The sequence below is a fragment of the Carassius gibelio genome, chromosome A12 (genome assembly GCF_023724105.1).
Source record: "Carassius gibelio isolate Cgi1373 ecotype wild population from Czech Republic chromosome A12, carGib1.2-hapl.c, whole genome shotgun sequence".
NCBI classification, from domain to species: Eukaryota; Metazoa; Chordata; class Actinopteri; order Cypriniformes; family Cyprinidae; genus Carassius; species Carassius gibelio.
In genome coordinates, this window is record NC_068382.1 from 6218274 (window position 1) to 6237202 (window position 18929).

At 37.2% G+C, this 18929-nt stretch overlaps 1 protein-coding gene across 8 annotated transcripts in view; it reads left to right on the plus strand.

Moving 5' to 3' along the window:
- Window positions 1-18929, plus strand: part of LOC128024988 (ankyrin-3) — a 138674-nt gene that overhangs the window by 41172 nt on the left and 78573 nt on the right. Inside the window, exon 1 of one of the 8 annotated variants that reach the window (XM_052610917.1) lies at window positions 2484-3012. The exons of 4 other annotated variants lie outside the window; for them this stretch is intronic. In XM_052610917.1, coding sequence (XP_052466877.1) covers window positions 2890-3012 — 123 coding nt within the window. In that variant the 5' untranslated portion in view covers window positions 2484-2889. Of the gene's footprint in view, window positions 1-2483; window positions 3013-18929 lie in introns of those variants that run through there. 3 more of the 8 variants (XM_052610914.1, XM_052610915.1, XM_052610918.1) reach the window with 3 other exon arrangements.

The following is an 18929-nucleotide window of genomic DNA, read 5'->3' on the forward strand; positions in this document are numbered from 1 at the left end:
AGATATAAGCTGAACTGACGCCTCTGCAGCCTTTAGGTGTTCATCTGTATAGGTCTTACTGTAACAATATTTACTTCACAGCTTCACATTGATATAATAAATGTTATTTTGGAGTGAATATTTGAATTATGGTTTTGGTTGTTGCTTAAAATTTTATGAAGGCATCTCGCGGTTCACTGGATAGAGATTTTTTGGTCATATGTCTAGATGATGTACTGTAAATTGCTGGTGGTCTTGTGGTCATAAAGTACATTGTGTCAACTGTTTGTCATTGAGTTATGTGTGTCGAAATCCGGATGATCAGTGTTCTTTCACGGTAGCAGGTGTCTCATGAACTGTGCAGTCATACATGTTCCAGTGCTCCGGTCTTCTTCTGCTGTCAGGAGCTTTCAGGTCAATATTTCATCATGAATTATTGAATTTCTTCAAGTAACCTCTGAACGGCCTTCTACTATATCTAATAAGTCCAACGCAGGCTTATTGAAAAAACATGCCTCTACCCACATTTTTGCAACTCCACAGCCGAAATGAACACTAGAGGCAGTAAAACATCAGCAAATGTTATTACTTTTCACACAAACTATGAAGATAGATTATTTAAAGGCTTACTTGCGCAGTGCCGTGCACAATACTATGCTATGATCTCAAAACACTTTTACTATTGTATGTTGAGTTGTAAAGTAATACACTGTGACATTGACATCAAATTATCAGCTCCATATGTGACTTTTCTGATATAGTAAACTTGCTTGGTAGTTCACCTGGTACAACATTGCATTTGCAGTGTTAGGCTAAAAAGTATCAAAATTTGTAATAGCATTTATGTTTGTTTGCTTTTAATATTTTGGTTTGATTTAGAGTTGGGTTTAGTGTACAGTATTATTGGAGTTCTTTTCTATAACAACCTATTTAATATCTGCTATTTCAGATAAATCTGGATCTTGTGAGATGCAAGAGATTTTGATGCATTTAGACTGTCTCGTCCTGTCTAAGTGGGAGGTTTTTGGCTAGAATTAGATGAAAAGTGGACCAGACTTTATGCTCATAGTCAGAAGCATGGATAATAATGTCAGAATTAAGCAGCCAAATCTTTCTCTCACAGATTATTTTCTCTGGCCTGTATATCCTATTAAAAACCTAACAGGGAATCTTTCTTTAGAAACTTGTTAATGTGCTGAATAGGTGTAATTATGGATTTAATTATTTAAAACATTTGCATGCAAGCTACATGTAATCATTCTATTTAATCTCTTCACAAACGGCCTGCTCTAAATCCATCTTCTTAAGAAACAGATGGAGGAAAATGTGACAGAAATGTCAATTGCCCAGCAACACACTGGAATGATGCTCTTAAATGCTGGACAGTTGGAGATACACAGTTAATGTGCTTTCACTTGGTGTTGGCTGCTGTGTTTCCTCCCTCCTCCGCTATTCTCCTCAGCCAATGGCTGCATAGCTCCTCCTCATTCATCCAATCAGAAAAATGCATCCCACCTCCTGTCACTTCATTAATATTCAGCGATTGCAGACCCCCATCATGGGCTCAGGTGGTGCACAGAAAAGAGTGGGAACATGTGAACATTGGGAATACATAACACACACCGCTCACATCCAAAAACGACTCTGTCCACAGCACTAAGGCTTCAATCTGATGCCAATGCTTTTATTTGTCCTACAATGAGGTGTAAAGCAACGAGTCTCATTGCAGAACGAGTTTCCATTTCATTTTTGTTGTGAGGGTGAATCTGTTCTTCCAATCCTCCCTTGAGCATGCACTGCAAAGAATAGTTTTTGTCTGTAGTGTTTCCAGTAAATATATCTAAACATCTATAAAACAAGATTTATTTGAGAAGCAAATCAATTAAGACTTTTTATAGATAATATATCATATATTTAGTTTTTCATATTTGATATTTCATGTTATTTGTATATATATATATATATATATATGCTAATACCATATATTTTTGTTTTCTACCATATATTTTCTGTTTTGTTGAAGCTGACCACAATGAGGTACCTGCAAAAATTATATTCAACATGTTTGCAAGATAATCACTTAAAATGTAAATCTCTTAAGTATATATATATATATATATATATATATATATATATATATATATATATATATATATATATATATATATATATATATATAAATGTAATTGTATAGAAAGAGCAGCATGAACATTCTTCAAAACAACATATTTTGTGTTCTTCAGAATCAAAATTAAATAAAAAAGAAATTTAATATCAAACACAGTAAAATGATCTTGCTTTCAGGCTATCTGAGCTTGGAAACAAAACCAATACTGATGATCATTTCCACATAAAACAATTTATTGTGCTCCATGGGAAAGCTCAAGACAGCAATGACGATTCAATACAGACGTCCCCCTGCGTGTGTGTGTGTGTCTGTGTGTGAGTACGCACGCATGTAAGGGCGTGTTAATCCGCACACAGACCCCCCCCCCCCCCATTCCTCCCCTAACTAAGACACTTCCAACCAGTGGTGAAGGATACGCGCGTAAGATTCCCCATCCCAGTTGCCCTCTGTCTATTCTCTTTCTCTCATCCCATCCCTCTTTCCGCGGCGCTCTGTCCCAGCTAACTGCACGGTGGGGATGGGTTCAGACAGTGCCAGAAGGACCTGGGAAAAAAATCACCAAGAGGAAAGCACCGTCTCCTTCAAGCCTTCATCTCCTCTCACACAAATGCAGTTTCCCAGCCTCAGCTCTTCGGTGGCTGCTCACAGGAACACATAGACCCTACAGAGGGTGCTTGGGAGAGATTTTTTCTGTCTTTGTGCTTTAGAAGGATTCTGTTTGGTCTTTATTGACTGGGAGACACTTCACTTTATGAAAGGATATCTCACTTGAGCTTTGCGTCATGGCACACGCAGCATCCCAGATAAAGAAAAGAGCGGATTTGGAACTTACAGCTGCTGAGGAAGAAAGAGAGAAAGAGAGGAAGAAAAAGCCCAGGAAACGGTCCAGGGAGCCAAAGAAAAAGGTACCAATAGGTCATGACTCTGAGGGTGGTGGGTTTTGACGCTGGCGTGCACGTTGGGTGGGATGACTAATAGCATCTTAAAGATCTGGGATGTCACTTTGAGGGACGTTACATTTCAGGAATTGTATTTGGAAATAAAAATAAGGCTTTCAAGTGGCTGGCTGGTAGACTGTAGTGATGCTGCTGTATCCTGTGGGGATAGGAAACGCTTGTTTATAGGGCAAACATGTGCCTCGCAGAGAAGGCACACACTAAGAATGCAGATTAGTTTTTACTATATATTGTTAACATTTCTCATCTTTATATATATATATATATATATATATATATATATATATATATATAATGCCTAAGAGATATTATAGTCATTAATTTAACTTTAACAGGTTTAAAACACCAACCCATGTTTTTTAATTCCTTAGGATAAAAGGTTTTTGTAGATTAAAGTGGCGGTTGTCTTTTTTTTTTTTTTAGCTGCGTGTGGGTGAGTGTGTTTTTGTCTGATCCGTGGTGGGATTTGGTATTCATGCTGATGCGTGACTGGTGTCATTTTTATCGTGGGCCATGCATCCAGACCCCCAGGGGCTCACGAACCTTCTCCCACGGGTTTTTATGAAAGATTACCCCCCACCCCCGTCCCAGCCAGCTTCAATCCCATTACAAACCCACATCAACCCATCCCATTAGTCACAGTTCATCGTTCAGCGTCTCGACCTATCTGCATATGCATCTGCTTCTGTCTTAGTGGCTCTTTATAGAAATAACCAAAACATGGATGAAAGTGGTCAGAAATTCTTGGATATTTGTGGAAACCACTGTGTACGTTCTGTTGCAGTCTTGTTTGATTGTTAGTTATGTTTTACAAGAAAATACTATCTTTGTCTTTCTACTTCCAAATGTCTTATTTAAAATTTTTAATTGTACTGAAAGGTTTGGTTTTAAATTAGTAAAGAATACCTTGGGAAAACAATTAGAAAAATTTTCTCTCAGAAATTGCGAGTAAATTTGACACATAATTACAAGGAAACCCAAGTAATGCATTAAATTAAACTTGAAAGGCTAGCATTTTCTTGTAAAATGTCTTAGACTTTTGGAGCCCAGTTTAAGGTCTGTGGACCTGCTTCTAGAACTCCTTCTGTGATCCGACACGTTGATTAGTGGCCATCTTGATTTTACTACTAACATTTACACTAACATTTTTACAGTTTGAATGTGAGTTACATACACAAAAACACACTGCATGATGCTGGGGTGTCGTGAACGCAGTTGTTTATTCTACATACCGTATTTTCCGAACTATAAGTCGCACTTTTTTTTCATAGTTTGGCTGGTCCTGCGACTTATAGTCAGGTGCGACTTATTTATCAAAATTAATTTGACATGAACCAAGAGTACTGAAATAAGAGAAATGAACCAATAGAAAACATTACCGTCTACAGCCACGAGAGGGCGCTCCATGCTGCTCAGTGCTCCTGTAGTCTACACTGAAGACATAGAGCGCCCTCTCGTGGCTTTAGACTGTAATGTTTTCTATTGGTTCTTGTTTCTAATTAAATGCGACTTATAGTCCAGTGCGACTTATATATGTTTTTTTTCCTCATCATGACGTATTTTTTGGACTGATGCGACTCAGGTGCGACTTATAGTCCGAAAAATACGGTAGTAGCAAGACGTTCTGGTCTATTGATAAATGACCAGTCAAAAGTTTGGAATAATTAAGATGTGTTGATGTTTTTGAAAGAAGTCTCTTATGGAGGCTGCAATTATGTGATCAAAAATACAGTGAAAATGGTAATATCAATATTTGTAATATAGCAATGTTAGAATGATTTCTGAAGGATCATGTGAGACTGACTGTATTTTTCATCAAATAAATGGTGAGCATAAGAAACTTATGACATTCGTTAATGCAATCTAACCTGTTTGAGTGCTATTGTTCAGCTGTTGTGCATGTAGTTTGTAAGACACAGGACACACTGTCCTCATGTGCTTCAGGATTGTTCCTGTCCTGGCAAGCTGACATTACTGGAGATGACGAGGAGTTTATGTGCGTACGCTCTTGGCAGTGTATCAGGTTTTGTGCTCAACGCACGGTTGTGGCACACAGGAAAACTAAAGAGCAAAAAATCCATATTCCGGTCTGATGCCTCCTGGCTTTTGGCAGCCCCTTGCTTTCGTCCTCTGCTTGAACAAATGAAAACAAACACTTAGACAGCTGGAAGACTGCCCACTTGTGGGATAGTTACGTTTGACTTTACTCATTTCTTCATTGTGCATTTGAAGCCCAGTTTATAGCTTAATCTTTTAAATGATTTCTTTTAAAAAATTAAAAATAAATTACATCTGTCCCTCAGTTCCACTGTGCGTACCCAATACGATTGATCTATTGATTTACTGATTGATTAATGTTATGTTAATTTAATTTGCTTATGAAGTGTGAAGAAGACCAGCAACAATCAAGGTAAATATCACAAATTAGAATATTTATTTTAATACATTTCCAGTAATTTAATACATTTCCAATTAGGCTGTAATTTAGTACAATTATGCAAAAAAATTATATTTTAATTGCTAACATGTATGCAGAATTATAAACAATATGTAACCCATTAAATATATTTAATTTCAGTAATAGTTTAATTATAATGCTATTTTTAACAATAGTTTAGATTAATTTAATAAACGTTTAATTTTAACAATAATATTCTTGCAACGCAATTATTCCAAACATGTTAAATATGGCATCCCCACTGCTGAATGCTATTACTCTAAACTTATAATTTCAGATAAAATTGGTAGTGGCAGTTTCCATATTACCTCCAGAACAAAAAAAACTAAAAGTCGACGAAGACAAAAGTTTTGCCCCATAGAGTGCTTTACTGTAAACACAAGTTTGTTAGCGCTTAAAAACTGAGGAGCAAAACCAAATTATTCTAATGTAACACTTTTTGTTAAGCCTCATAATGGATTGCTTCAATTTACATAGATACTGAGCGAGTGCTTATTTGAATCGGGAGATTTTGCCACCAGCACAGAGACATTAACCCCTAGCTGTTAATTATTTTTTGTTGGAGTGTCCTTTACCCCACCCTGTCTCATTTTCCTCCACCGCTGTCTTTATCTATTTATCTTTTTTAATGTGGGTGGGTTGAATTCAATATTGCTTACAGCCATGTATTGCTAAATGCACATGTTTTAAAGGGGGATGCGGTTTGGACCCCAGATATACACACATGAACACATGCTTCCACCAGCAGCATCATCACCCCCATCTTTTTGAGCAAACATGCCAAGCTGTTTCATTAATCCCCCGTCACTTATTAAGAGCCAACCTCATTTTTCACAGTCTCCACCCTCTTTTGCTTGCATTGTTTGAGGAGAGAGCACCAGGCTCCCCCAGGACCCTTTTTACCCCTGGAGCTGATGGGATACTTTGTCACCAGATACTGATTCAGATTTTTTTTCCTTCTCTCTAATCCTTTAATTCAATTTGTAATTGGTGCCAGAAAGGTCATTACATATTTCTCTCTAAAATTAAAATCCTTAATACAAAAAGAGATATTTTGAAAGGTGTTCATGCTGTGTTCAAGTGGAAAATGGTGTTTTCTTTTTGCATTGCATGGCTACAAATGTGATATTGCGTGTACAACAGTTTCACTGCACATGTAGAGAAATATATATAAATATATATATATTTCTGTTTTGAAGATGTTTATATTGTCCCATCACTCTGTCGCCCTGCTTTTCTTGAGGCCAGGCTGTTCTAATGATAATATTGCATAATGCACATCCTGACATTTACAGTATACACCCATAATGGTGTAGTAACAGTATCCACCAGAAGGGGACCATACTTGATTTAAATGAGCGAGAGAAGCTGAGATATAATGAGACAGAAAGCTGGAGAAAGCAATACAGGATATAAAAATGATGTAAAGCCTAAATTTATATTGGGAGTGTAGAGAGAGAGAGAGAGATTATAAAACAGAGCGAGAGAAACAGAGATGTGTGGCTCTTCTAGGTTCACTTTTAAATCACCGAGGACAGAAAGCTGATACAGCGTAAAATAGAAGACGCAGTAAAATGAAAGAATCGTGCTTCATTTCCCAGTGCTGACACAAACACACACAGACTGCTTCATCTACATGAAATGAAGGGTTGCTGGTGTGTGTTGTGTGTAAACAGTGATTAGGTCTTGAGGTGGCACTGCTGGCACAAGCTCTGTCTGTTACAGCTCATTACTTCAGCTGCAGACGACCCAGATGATGTGAGCTGGTGACTACAGCTACCCATTAGATGTGTACTGTATATGTGTATTTATGTGTTATTACATTTTATTTTACACATTTCTGATAATATATAAAATGCAGAATCAAATTATTTGTAAAATAAAAACGCATTGCAGATTAGTGAGATTCCACAAAATTAAGAAACAGCAGAAAGCAAAAAAGCTGGATTTACTGGTTTGTTTGAGATCAGAAAGCAAAAGCCGATGTTTATGCATCAGTGCAGATCAGTGTGGTTTCTGGAGAACGCAGGCATGTTTCTCCAGAGCTCCTGAGAGCCGCCCACTTTTTGCTGAGCTCTACAAACATCAGGGACAGAGACTGGCCTTATTTTTTCTTCTGTTCTGGTAAGCTGTTCATCAGCAGACAGGGGGAGTCAGTACACACTTCCTCCTGACAGTGAACTGCACGACCTCTTACTTATTACTTTTCGTGATTAAACTTCAGTGAGATCAAATCTGACGTTGTATTTATTTGCCATCCAAACAGAATGTGTATTGTATTTTGTTTCAGTTGTTGTCTGTGGAACATGTCACTGCTGTACAGCTCAGCATGGGATCTTACCAGCATATACCCAGAATAGGATGTTTTTGTCTCCACAAGGCTTCTTACTAGCTTAACCAGCAAGACTTCTGGCTGTGACTATACTGTTCCACCAGTTCCACCTGTACCAGACCAGTATAAAGGTTTAACTCCTCACTGTATGCTGTTTTTGACGTGTGGCTCACATTTCATTCTAAAGCACAAATTGTTTTTTTTGACAGAATTTATCATCATATGTTAATGTATTCTGCAAAAAATTGCTATTTTTGTGTACAACCTAATATTCTATTTATACACTGTTCAAATATACTTGGGGTCTGTAAAATTTTTCTCAAATGTTTTTGAACCAAGGCTGCATTTATTTGACGTCAAATACAGTAAAAACTGTAATTTTTATGAAATGTTACTACAATTTACTGTTAAAATAACTTTTTTTTTTAACTTTTTTATATTAATATATTTTAAAATATAATTTAATCCTTCATTCTTTTTATGCTGAAACATTTCTTAATTATTATTATTATTGTTTCTTAATATTTTTGTGAAAACTTTGAAAACCTTTTTTCAAAAAGTATATATATACATATATTAAGCATCCTTGCATAATAAAAGTAATAATTTATTTAAAATAAAATCTTACCCCAAAACTTTGTCAATAGAAAGAAAGAAAGAAAATTCTTATTAAATCCTCATCCAGTAATCCTGAACAGGAGAAGTCATTTGAATTCATTGGTGGAAAAAAATGGGAACCCTGAAAGTTTAATGCTGACATTTCAGCCCAGGTCTCTCTTGAAAAATGGACTTTAATCTCAAGGGAATAACCTTGTAAAATAAAAATAGAATAATAATATTAATAATAAATCTTGGATCAGCATGAACATTCCTGCTGGTTGAAGCGAATCTTTTCAGCAGGGTTTTCCTCATGCTCGGGCAGTGAAGTCATCACTTCTGCTGTGGGGGAGCTCAGATGGACGGAAGAGGGAACAGAGCTGCTGGTCTCATTAATATCAGCAGCCAGTCAGAGTGTGTGTGTGTGTGTGTGTGTGTGTGTGTGTGATAGGTGAAAGCTGCACTGTACAGAGAGTGCAGAAATATCTCTACCTGACTGTCCAGAGAGTGTCCAGATTGTCTTGTTAAAGCACTGTTATGGGCATCACTGTGTCCTGATGAAAAGAAAGTCCTGCACTTTTCATACTGTGTGCACCTGCAGTCTTTGTCCTTGAACTACACACCAATGCATGATGGGCCTTTCTGCAGTGATTTTTAAGTCTTTTATCTACACTGAACATTTGTTTTTTTCTTTTTCATTGTAGAAGAAATGTTGAAATGGATACCACCTGATAAATTGCAGGCTGGACGAGTGTGTGTGTGTGTGTGTGTCTGACCAGTGGCGTGTGAAAAATGGAGGCTGTGATTGGGTGCAGAGGGGGCAGCTGAACCAAGAGACGCCCATCTGTGAAAACGCGGTTGACTACTTTACCACACAATAACAATTGATTTATTACAATCATCAGACATAAGCTCTGTTCACAGTTTCTGAAATTAAATTACAGGTTTCTGTTGAAATGAATGCTGAATGTAAGTCTTTATTTAAAAAAAAATTTGAATATTGTGAAAAGGTTCAATACTGAAGACTCCTGGTGCCACACTCTAATCAAATAATTAACTCAAAACACCTGCAAAGGCCTTTCAATGGTCTCTCAGTCTAGTTCTGTAGGCTACACAATCATGGGGAAGACTGCTGATTTGACAGTTGTCCAAAAAATGACCATTGACACCTTGCACAAGGAGGGGAAGACACAAAAGGACATTGCAAAAAAGATCTTTGTCCAAGCACATTAATAGAGAAGCGAAGGGAAAGAAAAGATGTAGTAGAAAAAAAGTGTTCAAGCAATAGGAATAACCATATCCTGGAGAGGATTGTGAAACAAAACCCATTCAAAATGTGGAGGAGATTCACAAAGAGTGGACTGCAGCTAAATATTATTATTTTCCTGTATTTTTCAGCAGATAAAAGCATCAGTGGTGAGAGATAAGAGTATAAATGTCGTCATATTAGCATCATCTTATATTAGTTTAGCATCATCAATTATGCCACATTTAATCAATCAGAATCAAGTATTCCAGATTTGGATTTTGGATAGACATCTGAATTCCGGCTAACACTGATAAAGCTGATGTAATGTGTGTGAAAGAAGACATTGTGAAATGTTCTGAGCCATATGGATTTCATACTCTCAGACAGTATGAATAATGTAATGCTAATATGGTTAATATGAGCTGACTGCTATTCATTAGTCCAGGCCAGATCAGCTGGGACGCCTGCCGTCTCTTGAGCTGGATTTAATGAGCTTTTATGCCTCAAACGGCATCGTCCTCTTATTCTGTGCTGCAAGCCAGTCAGGACAGGGATGTTTCGGTAATGATAATCAGTCCTAATGGGCTTCAAATGAGCAAAGAGTGGCACTGTAGCAGTGAGGTGATGATGATTGTGTGGTCAGCTCAGTAAGTCTCTGATGTCATGCCCACAGTTTGTTCTCTGAGGCCTAATGCATGATACACATAAAACCAGAGAGCTCTTGTGATAATTGCAAGCTCCAGACTGACTAAAAGTAATGGGGCAAAGCTTTTTATCGGTCTGCTGAGAAACAAAATAGTGTTTAAAAGGAATGTGGTTGATTGCATGAGCACTTCAGACTCTTAGGATAAATTAATCAGCTGAGTTTTAAGTCAAGCCTTTTGAAAATAGTAAAAGTGAGAGTCTTCTGTTTGAAGCACTTACTGTAGTAACAAGTAAAATACTGATTGAAAGAAGTTTGCATTTATTTGTTACAGTAAAATAGTAATATTGTGAAATATCATTACATTTAACTATTTTCTATTGTTATATATATATATATATATATATATATATATATATATATATATATATATATATATATATATATATATATATATATATATATATATATATATATTTTTTTTTTTTTTTTTCTGAGATAGAAGAGTTGAATTTTTAGTTGATTTGTTTTCAGTGTTGCCTGATTTTTTTCCTTTCTTTTTCTTTGAAGAATTGAATGTTCAGTAGAACAACATTTATTTGAAATATAAATCTTTTAGAACATTATACACAAATTTCCTGTCATGTTTGATAAATGTAATGTATCCTATTAAACAGAATGACTGACCCCAAACATTTGAGTGGTAATATATTTGTCCCTAGTGAATTTCGCCTAGTGTTCTATCTGTAAAATAATCCTTATTTATTATAATTGATATATTCTGACTTCCTACAAAAGGTTTTTCAAAAGAAAGGATGACTTTTTTTCTCCTTTTTTATTGACTGATACAGTTGGAAATGGACAGGAAATTACTAGTTAGATGATTTCCAGGCCTGCAAAATCTGTGAAAATGATTTGAATTTAAATATTTTATTGGCTAGAAATTATGCGTTATTAGTCTCTATAAAATGATATTATGAAATATACTCAATTTTGAACATTTAAATGTAGAATTTAAAATAATAATAGTAATAATAATAATAATAATAATAAACATTTGTAATAATTCTCAACATAAACAATGAAACTTTTAAATGAAAATTAATTGATTGTAAAGTGTGGGCAACCTAATCATTTTGTTTTTGTACTTTCTATTTCTAATTTCTAGAACTATTGCCTTTCTATAGACCTTTCTATTTTATATATGTACAGTTTCCTGTATATTTATGAACTGTTTCCTGTAGATATCTAGTAAACCAAATATTCTGTTAATCATTGTATGTATCTCAGTAATGTTCTAACTCTGACTCGCGGCCCTCTAGGTGTGTGTGTGTGTGTGTGTGTGTGTTTGTGCAGTTTGTTGGTTCTCTGGAGATCCGTCAGTGCTTTACTCCAGATGTACACTCTTATGTGTGCAGACCACATGCACAGAATCATGGGAGTTTGTGTCATACATATCTAGAGGTTTGCACAGGGGCACAGAGCAGCAGAGGCAGCTGGACTGGCTAACAGATGTGTGTGCAAAAATAAAGCAGTGTTATCATGAAGAAACTTTAGCTCTGAGTAAAGAATAATTTATTTGCAGATGCTACTTGTTTTGTTATTTTGACAGAAAGATTTGATGTGCTTTTCTGTTTCTTTATCTGTGAGTTGGTGGGTGAATCCCAACTCAAGTAATGGCACAGAGTAACTGTGATGCATAAAGTGTCCCTTAACAGTCAGCAACCCTAGAGATCCAGCGGTATTTATTGACCTGACCTGGAGAGGTCAACATTTTGCTGTCATTTAACTTAATCCTACACAGAAAATATCCTGAACCAGTAACTGGATGAAAATATAAGACTGCAATAATTCACTATATGGCACTGATGTTGCATGTGTTATTTCTGCACAAAACTTTGAATTTAGCTCAAAAAGCACACACAATCCAACATGACCACCCTGGGTAATAGCGTATGCATAACATATGCTGTGTTATTTATCTGCATCATGGACAATTTCCAGATCATCATGACAGTTACTGGTTATGGAATTTTACCACTCAGTGTCTTTCAAATATTGTCTAAATGCATTTCTGTGAACGAGGCGCAGCGCATTAACTAATATCATAGTTGTTTTTGTTGCCCTGTTCGGGGACTTCCATGTCATATTGGTGAGTATATTATCAGGAAGTTTTTATTCAGGGAGTGAACTAATCCTTTAAAACTTATTTTGGAAACATTTTATTATGCCTTATTTACTTTCAGTTCTCTTTCTGTGTAACTGTTTGTAACCCGTGTTAGCAACATTACTCGGAATACGCATATACTAATTGCGAGCTACAGACAAAAAATGTGAAATTTGTCCGTTTTGGTTGACTTTGAGGTTTGACAAAAAAAAAGTTTATTAAGCATTCACCCTTGTCTAGAAATCCCTGTGCTCCAAATAGTAATTAAACATTCTACGCTTAACGTGGCTTAGGCTGATGCATTAAAATGGTGTTTTTAAAAGAACAACTCAGTAAACATGTTATTAGGGCTGTCGCGATAGTCGATGAGCTCGATAATATTTTTCTATTTTGATTTAAATAATGTAGCATGTCATGATGTGATGTGGGGTTAGTCTGGAGCGCAGCCTGTGGACAGCCCGTGGGAGAAAACACCCTCTCCGATGGCACAGATGTCCTGGGAATAAAGAGGTAACGTCTCGCTAGGGAAGCATCTTGCATTTGCTTGTAGATGTTTGCGTCACAAGCGATACAGCATTGTACTCGCACAACTATTGTACTTCATTTCAAAACAAATTAAAAGTTTCAAACCGGGCCCACTGGTAGTACATGCACTGGGGCCCTGCAAACCCCAGCTACAGCCCTGTTTATTAATCATAAACATCTCGTGATTCAATAAATCAGACATAGTGAATCAAGTTAACAATAAACAACTTTGTATCATAATGAAGGCTTTGTAAAACGGCACATCGTTTTTAGCTTTTTAAACAACATTCTCCATCCTACACCAACTACGCACAAATTTAATATCATTTATGTCTATGAAAGACGATCGAACCAATCAGAGCAGGTATTGGGCGGGGCGGGGCGGGGCGATGCGTGCAGCCCCTCCTCCATCTACAGGCTGCAGCCAGTGTACTTGGACTGACACATACGAACCGTGCACATACAATGCCCATATACAGATTACACTATTTCAAAATATCTGTTTTAGAGAGTATTCACACAAATGCAATCTGTTTAATGTCTTATGTAAACATTTGGTTAGCTGTTAATGTCTAAAGGCATTGCTGCACTATAGTTCCAGAAGGCTATACAGCATGCACAATCACCTCATCCTTGGGGAGCTGCCTTTACTGTAATGAACAGTGTTAATAAATGCTAGAACTAAAAACCAATTTAAAGAAATGCTGCTTTTTCTAAAACAATTTCTTTAAAAAAATGAAAGAAATTATGGTTTTTTTTGTGTCCATATTTTCACTCAGTAGTCATTTTATCTTTCATGCACGACTTCTGTCAGCTTTGCAAGAGGTGCTGAGCCGCCCCCGTTCTGCTGCCTATCCTGCTGAAAATGAATGGGGATCTCATGGTTGTACTGTAACAGCATCCCTCCCGACATAGTTTATTATGTATATTAATAAAATAAAGTAATGGATAATTGCAAGTACAGGTAAGCAGATAAAAACGAGCCAGGCAAAGTGCCAGCTGGGCAATTTCTCTTTTCCTGACTGCCTCTGATGGCCAGTATGAGTCTGCCTTGTAATATTTAGCATAGTTATTAACAATGGCACTTTGAGTGAAAAAGATCATCCTCTGTGTCTTTTTTAACTACTCCTCAACGTATAGTGTAACTGATTTAAAGCACTCCGCAAATTCCATTTCAGGGCTCACGTCCGCTCTGCAGTGAGGGTTGGGTTGCTATGGCAACACTGCACTACTGAGGAGGCATACAGATCCTCAGCTTGTGTCCCTCTGTATTTAAACGTGTGTTTTTGAGGTCAGTGTTCAGTAAACATGAGCATCTGTCTGTGATCATGAGTGGAGCATTGATTTGATGATTTAATACTGGTCTTTTGTTTTTGGGCCAGAGGACTAATCAGGACAAGCCTTTCTTTATCACTAATGTTTCCCTTTTGTTTTCTGATTTGAAGGCCATTTGTGTATTTTTTTGTTAAAATACTTTCTCCCGTCTCAGCTTGTAGAGACAACTATGATAACGCCAAGCGACTCTGTTGCTCTATCAAGACATAGCCGTGTTTGTGTGAGAATCCAGTCACGCTGACTCAGAAACACTGACTTTCTGTTTGTTTTACCAGTGTAAGACAGTGAGTGTTCGGGAAACATGTTTGGAAAAGTTTTTTTTTTTAAACAATTTTTTTACTATTGACCCACCTGTTGAGCTCCTCTCCACTTTGTTACTAATTGTATGGTTTACAGAAGGCTTCATAGAAATTAATTGAATAAATGATTTGTTTTAGTAAAACGTGCATATAAAGTGGTAAAATAATTAAATAATAAGCTTACTTGGGCTGTAATATGAAGTAATATTGCAAGGTATAGCCGTGGTATTTTTTAGAAAGTTTGAAAGAACTACATTTATTTAAATAGCAATCTTTTGTAACATTCTAAATATATTTACTATCAAGTATATTTACTTGATCAATTAAATTGTTTTCCTGAATTAAAGTATTCATTTATATATATATATATATATATATATATATATATATATATATATATATATATATATATATATATATATATATAAAATGTGTGTGTGTGTGTGTGTGCACTTTAAGTACGAATATGTACTAATAGGTACATGTTAGTACCTTTAAAATACACATTTAGGGGTACAGAGATGTACTTTTCTATCTTAGGTACCTGCCTCTCTGACACCTTAGTACCATTTTTAAATGTTGAAAAGAAGTTTAATCAACAAAGTATTTGGACACTTAATACACAATAAAAAATATGTATTTATATATATTTATAGATAAAAAAAATCACATTCAAGTTCATTGGTTCCAAAATAAACAAATGACCGAAAACCTGTCTCAGAAAAGTACAGTTAGTTGAACAGTAAGAAAATCAAATTCATATTTTTTTTTTCTTTTTGCAGATTCCGCTTGGTTTTATACTTTGTATCTAATGCATTAAAATTCAGACATTTTTAAGTGCCAACAACAATAATTTACCATAAAACTGCTTTTTAAACTATTCAAACATACAGATCCTCCATAGCATTACACTGAACAGCAAAAGCTTTTCTGATAATATAACAGCAACAGTTGCTAAGATAGGATTGGTCAGTGATGTTTTTAAGGTGGGGCTTAGTGAAGATCAGTTCAGTTTGGTGACATAACTGGTGCACAAATGACACACTTCAACTTTAAGCAGCTATTTAACTAACATTGTTTTTAAAGACGTTTCTTTTTTGACAGTGTGATGTAATATCTAGTCTCAAACTGTGAACAGGTGAGGCTTTTTCAAATTTCCACTGTGAATTACTGTCGGTGGCATTGATTTAATTAATGAGATGGGTGACTGGAAGGGTACAAGGGTAGGAATGTGTGTGTGTGTGTGTGTGTGTGAGACGAGGGGGGTTGGCTGGTGCTGGTGGTGTAATGTTGCTGATGCGGGCAGAGACTGCTGCAACCTCCCGGAGCACTGCGAGCAGGAGAGAGAGAGAGGGATAAAAGACAGGGGCAAACTAGTCCAGTCTAGTCCAGAGGCACTGAGGTGCTGATTGGCAGAGCCTGGATCAGGGCTATACCGCATGCGCTCATAATACCTGAGGAAATGCCCCCAAATCCCCCTTAAGCTGGGCTGCTGTACTCCAGCATGGCTGACTGGCTCCTAACAGTAGCGGCGGGTTGAGTTGTGCTGAATGTGTCCGCCTGTGCCGGTGTATTTGTGCAGCGGAGGGGACGGGAGGGGGGCACGTAAAAAGAGCTGATAAGCAGGATGACAATAAGACTCGAGCAGGACAGATTCCAGTCAGGGAGGCCTGCTGCATGGAGGGGCCTGCTGCTATTTCGGTCCACCAGATCATGATTACACTCAGCCAGGAGAGAGACCACTAGTGCCTACAAATATGGTAAGTGCCGTCCCATCCGATAAAGTATGCAGAGCTGCTTGGAGCAGTGGGTGACAGCTGGGAACGGCTAACAGTGCTAATGTCCCGCATCCGTATTGATGATAAAGTGGATTTATGCGGCACATAGGGTAATAATGCTAACCGTATGTAGTACCCTAACTTCCTTTTTACATAGTCATAGTATCTTAAAGTTTACATGGACTGTTTTCAGTTTTCAGCTTTAATGCATCTCCAGAGTGGCCGATTCCAAACTCTAGCTCATTGATTACGGGGATCGTTCAGGACTGCAGGGCAAACATTGCAATGGAGGATGGAATAGATGTGCAATCAGTAAGTTCTACTGTGAAACAATGTTAAAAGGTTGAAGCTGGCGGGTTTGATCTTGTCCGGGGTTAGATGTGCAGTTTGGCTGAGTGCAGATGGTGTGGTGTTTACGGGGCATGGTTGGACTGTAGTGGTGCAGTGCTCGAAAGGGCTCCGGTTGCAACAGTGCAACAGGAAGGCAGTGGGACGTTTCGACTGTGAGCTTTTAATTTAGATTGATGTAAGTCTGATCTTCATTCAGTGCAGAGGCTGAATACTGCACGCAGTCCAGTTTGTTTGAGTGTGAATTGGATTGTGCATCAGGTTCTGTTGAACTGTCTAACTGACTAACCTGGTTCTCTGTGCAAGTTGTTGACTGATATGGGTGATTAAATGACCGATGCCAATTTCTCAGGTCACATTCCCATAAAATATTATACTTTCACAAAACCTTGCTTCAGTGTTATTAATGTTTGTATAATAATATTATTTAACATTTATCAGTCGTGTGGTGCAACCAGCGTTGTTTTTCAGATGTGTTGTTCTACAGTTGTCAGTGTGAACTAACTTTGTAAGCTGCTTTCCCACGGTTTGGCCAGCATGAGGATTTCCTCAAAGCATTTACAATACGGATTTGCCCAAGATCATGTAACATGGAATCACATCTTATAGCAGTGAATCTGTGTACAATAATGTTCTCAACAGCTGCCTGATGCCTCGAACATTGTCTGAGAGGAATGCTGGCTTTGGTATACACTCTTGACTATACCAGTTGCCCACCCAGTCACTGGTTCAACTAGAAAAAAGCACGATATTGTGGCTCCTTTGAATTTTGTAATACATTTCTTATTGTGCCTATTCATCAATGCACTTTATCCTAAAAAAAACAAAGGATTTGAAAGAGACATAACCACTTAAATATGTCTAGATACCCTTGAGGGAAAAACCTTCAGCTTCCACATTCCGATCAAATAGTGTGGTCAAAACTGGGCTTCAAACATGTTGTAAAAATTTATTATTGTGATGCAAAGTTGAATTTTCAGCAGCCATTTAGTCTTCAGTGTCACATGATCCTTCAGAAATCGATCTAATATGCAGTATAATATAAATAAGGATAAGTCCATTTTAAAAGGAAAGATGGTATGATTATGTTTGGCCATAGGAATCTGAACACCTATACCTTTATTTTAATTCTCTGTGCTTTATGAGATTTGTATCTAAGTGACACAGGATGCTGTTTCATTCTGCAGTCCTGTTCTATCTGCACTCCACACTGAAGAGCATCAGGAATGAGGACAGACACATCACACACTCAGCTCTCTTCATACATGCATTGTTATCTTTTAGCACACTGCTATAGTGTCAATTGACAGCTTTTCTCTATAGCTTAAAACACCTCACTCACTCGCCTCCCTGCAGACAACTCCAATTATAAAGACAAACAACGTGTGTGTGTGTGTGTGTGTGTGTGTGTGTGTGTGTGTGTGTGTGTGTGTGTGTGTGAGAAGAATCAGTGGATGTGCTCATCCAACTTTTTTGTTGCTGTAAAGGGAACGTTTCTGATGACTGCATAATCTCCATAACTTGCATTACATGTTTTGCTTGTAATATGGATGAAGCAGGCGTCTGTACAGATCATGGCTTGTTCTTGTCTTGCATACTGATTTACATTTGTTATAATCTCAATCAGGGCTCTGAACCGGTTCAAGGAACGAAATCGAAAACCGGAAACGAATGAAATTTAGACAGGAACAGAACCAGAAACAGAAACGAAATCAAATTTTATAGTTCCCAACAGAATCGAAAAAATTTGAAATGGCCATTAACTGGTTAATAATGTTATTTTATCGTTCCATTTAATATTTGAAATTTGCTGTAAACAATCACAAAATTCCAGCAGTACGGCATATGCAAATGTGACGGTGAAGCCAACGAGTGAAATGTCTGCTCAGCTGTGAACTCATCATAGGCAAGTCTCAATGACAATGCACCGCCTTCAGGGCCAGATTAAGACCAAATTGGGCCTGAGATGCTGCAGCACATAAAGGGCATTGGTGCATGTGCATTCGACACTCAAACGCCAGCATGCTTAGCCTTTCCTGCCCAACTGAGGACCACAGCTTTCCTTTGATTATTCCCAACTTTGAGAAGCTCCGCTCGCTGAAGTTATGGACACCATCATCCACAGATAGATGCGC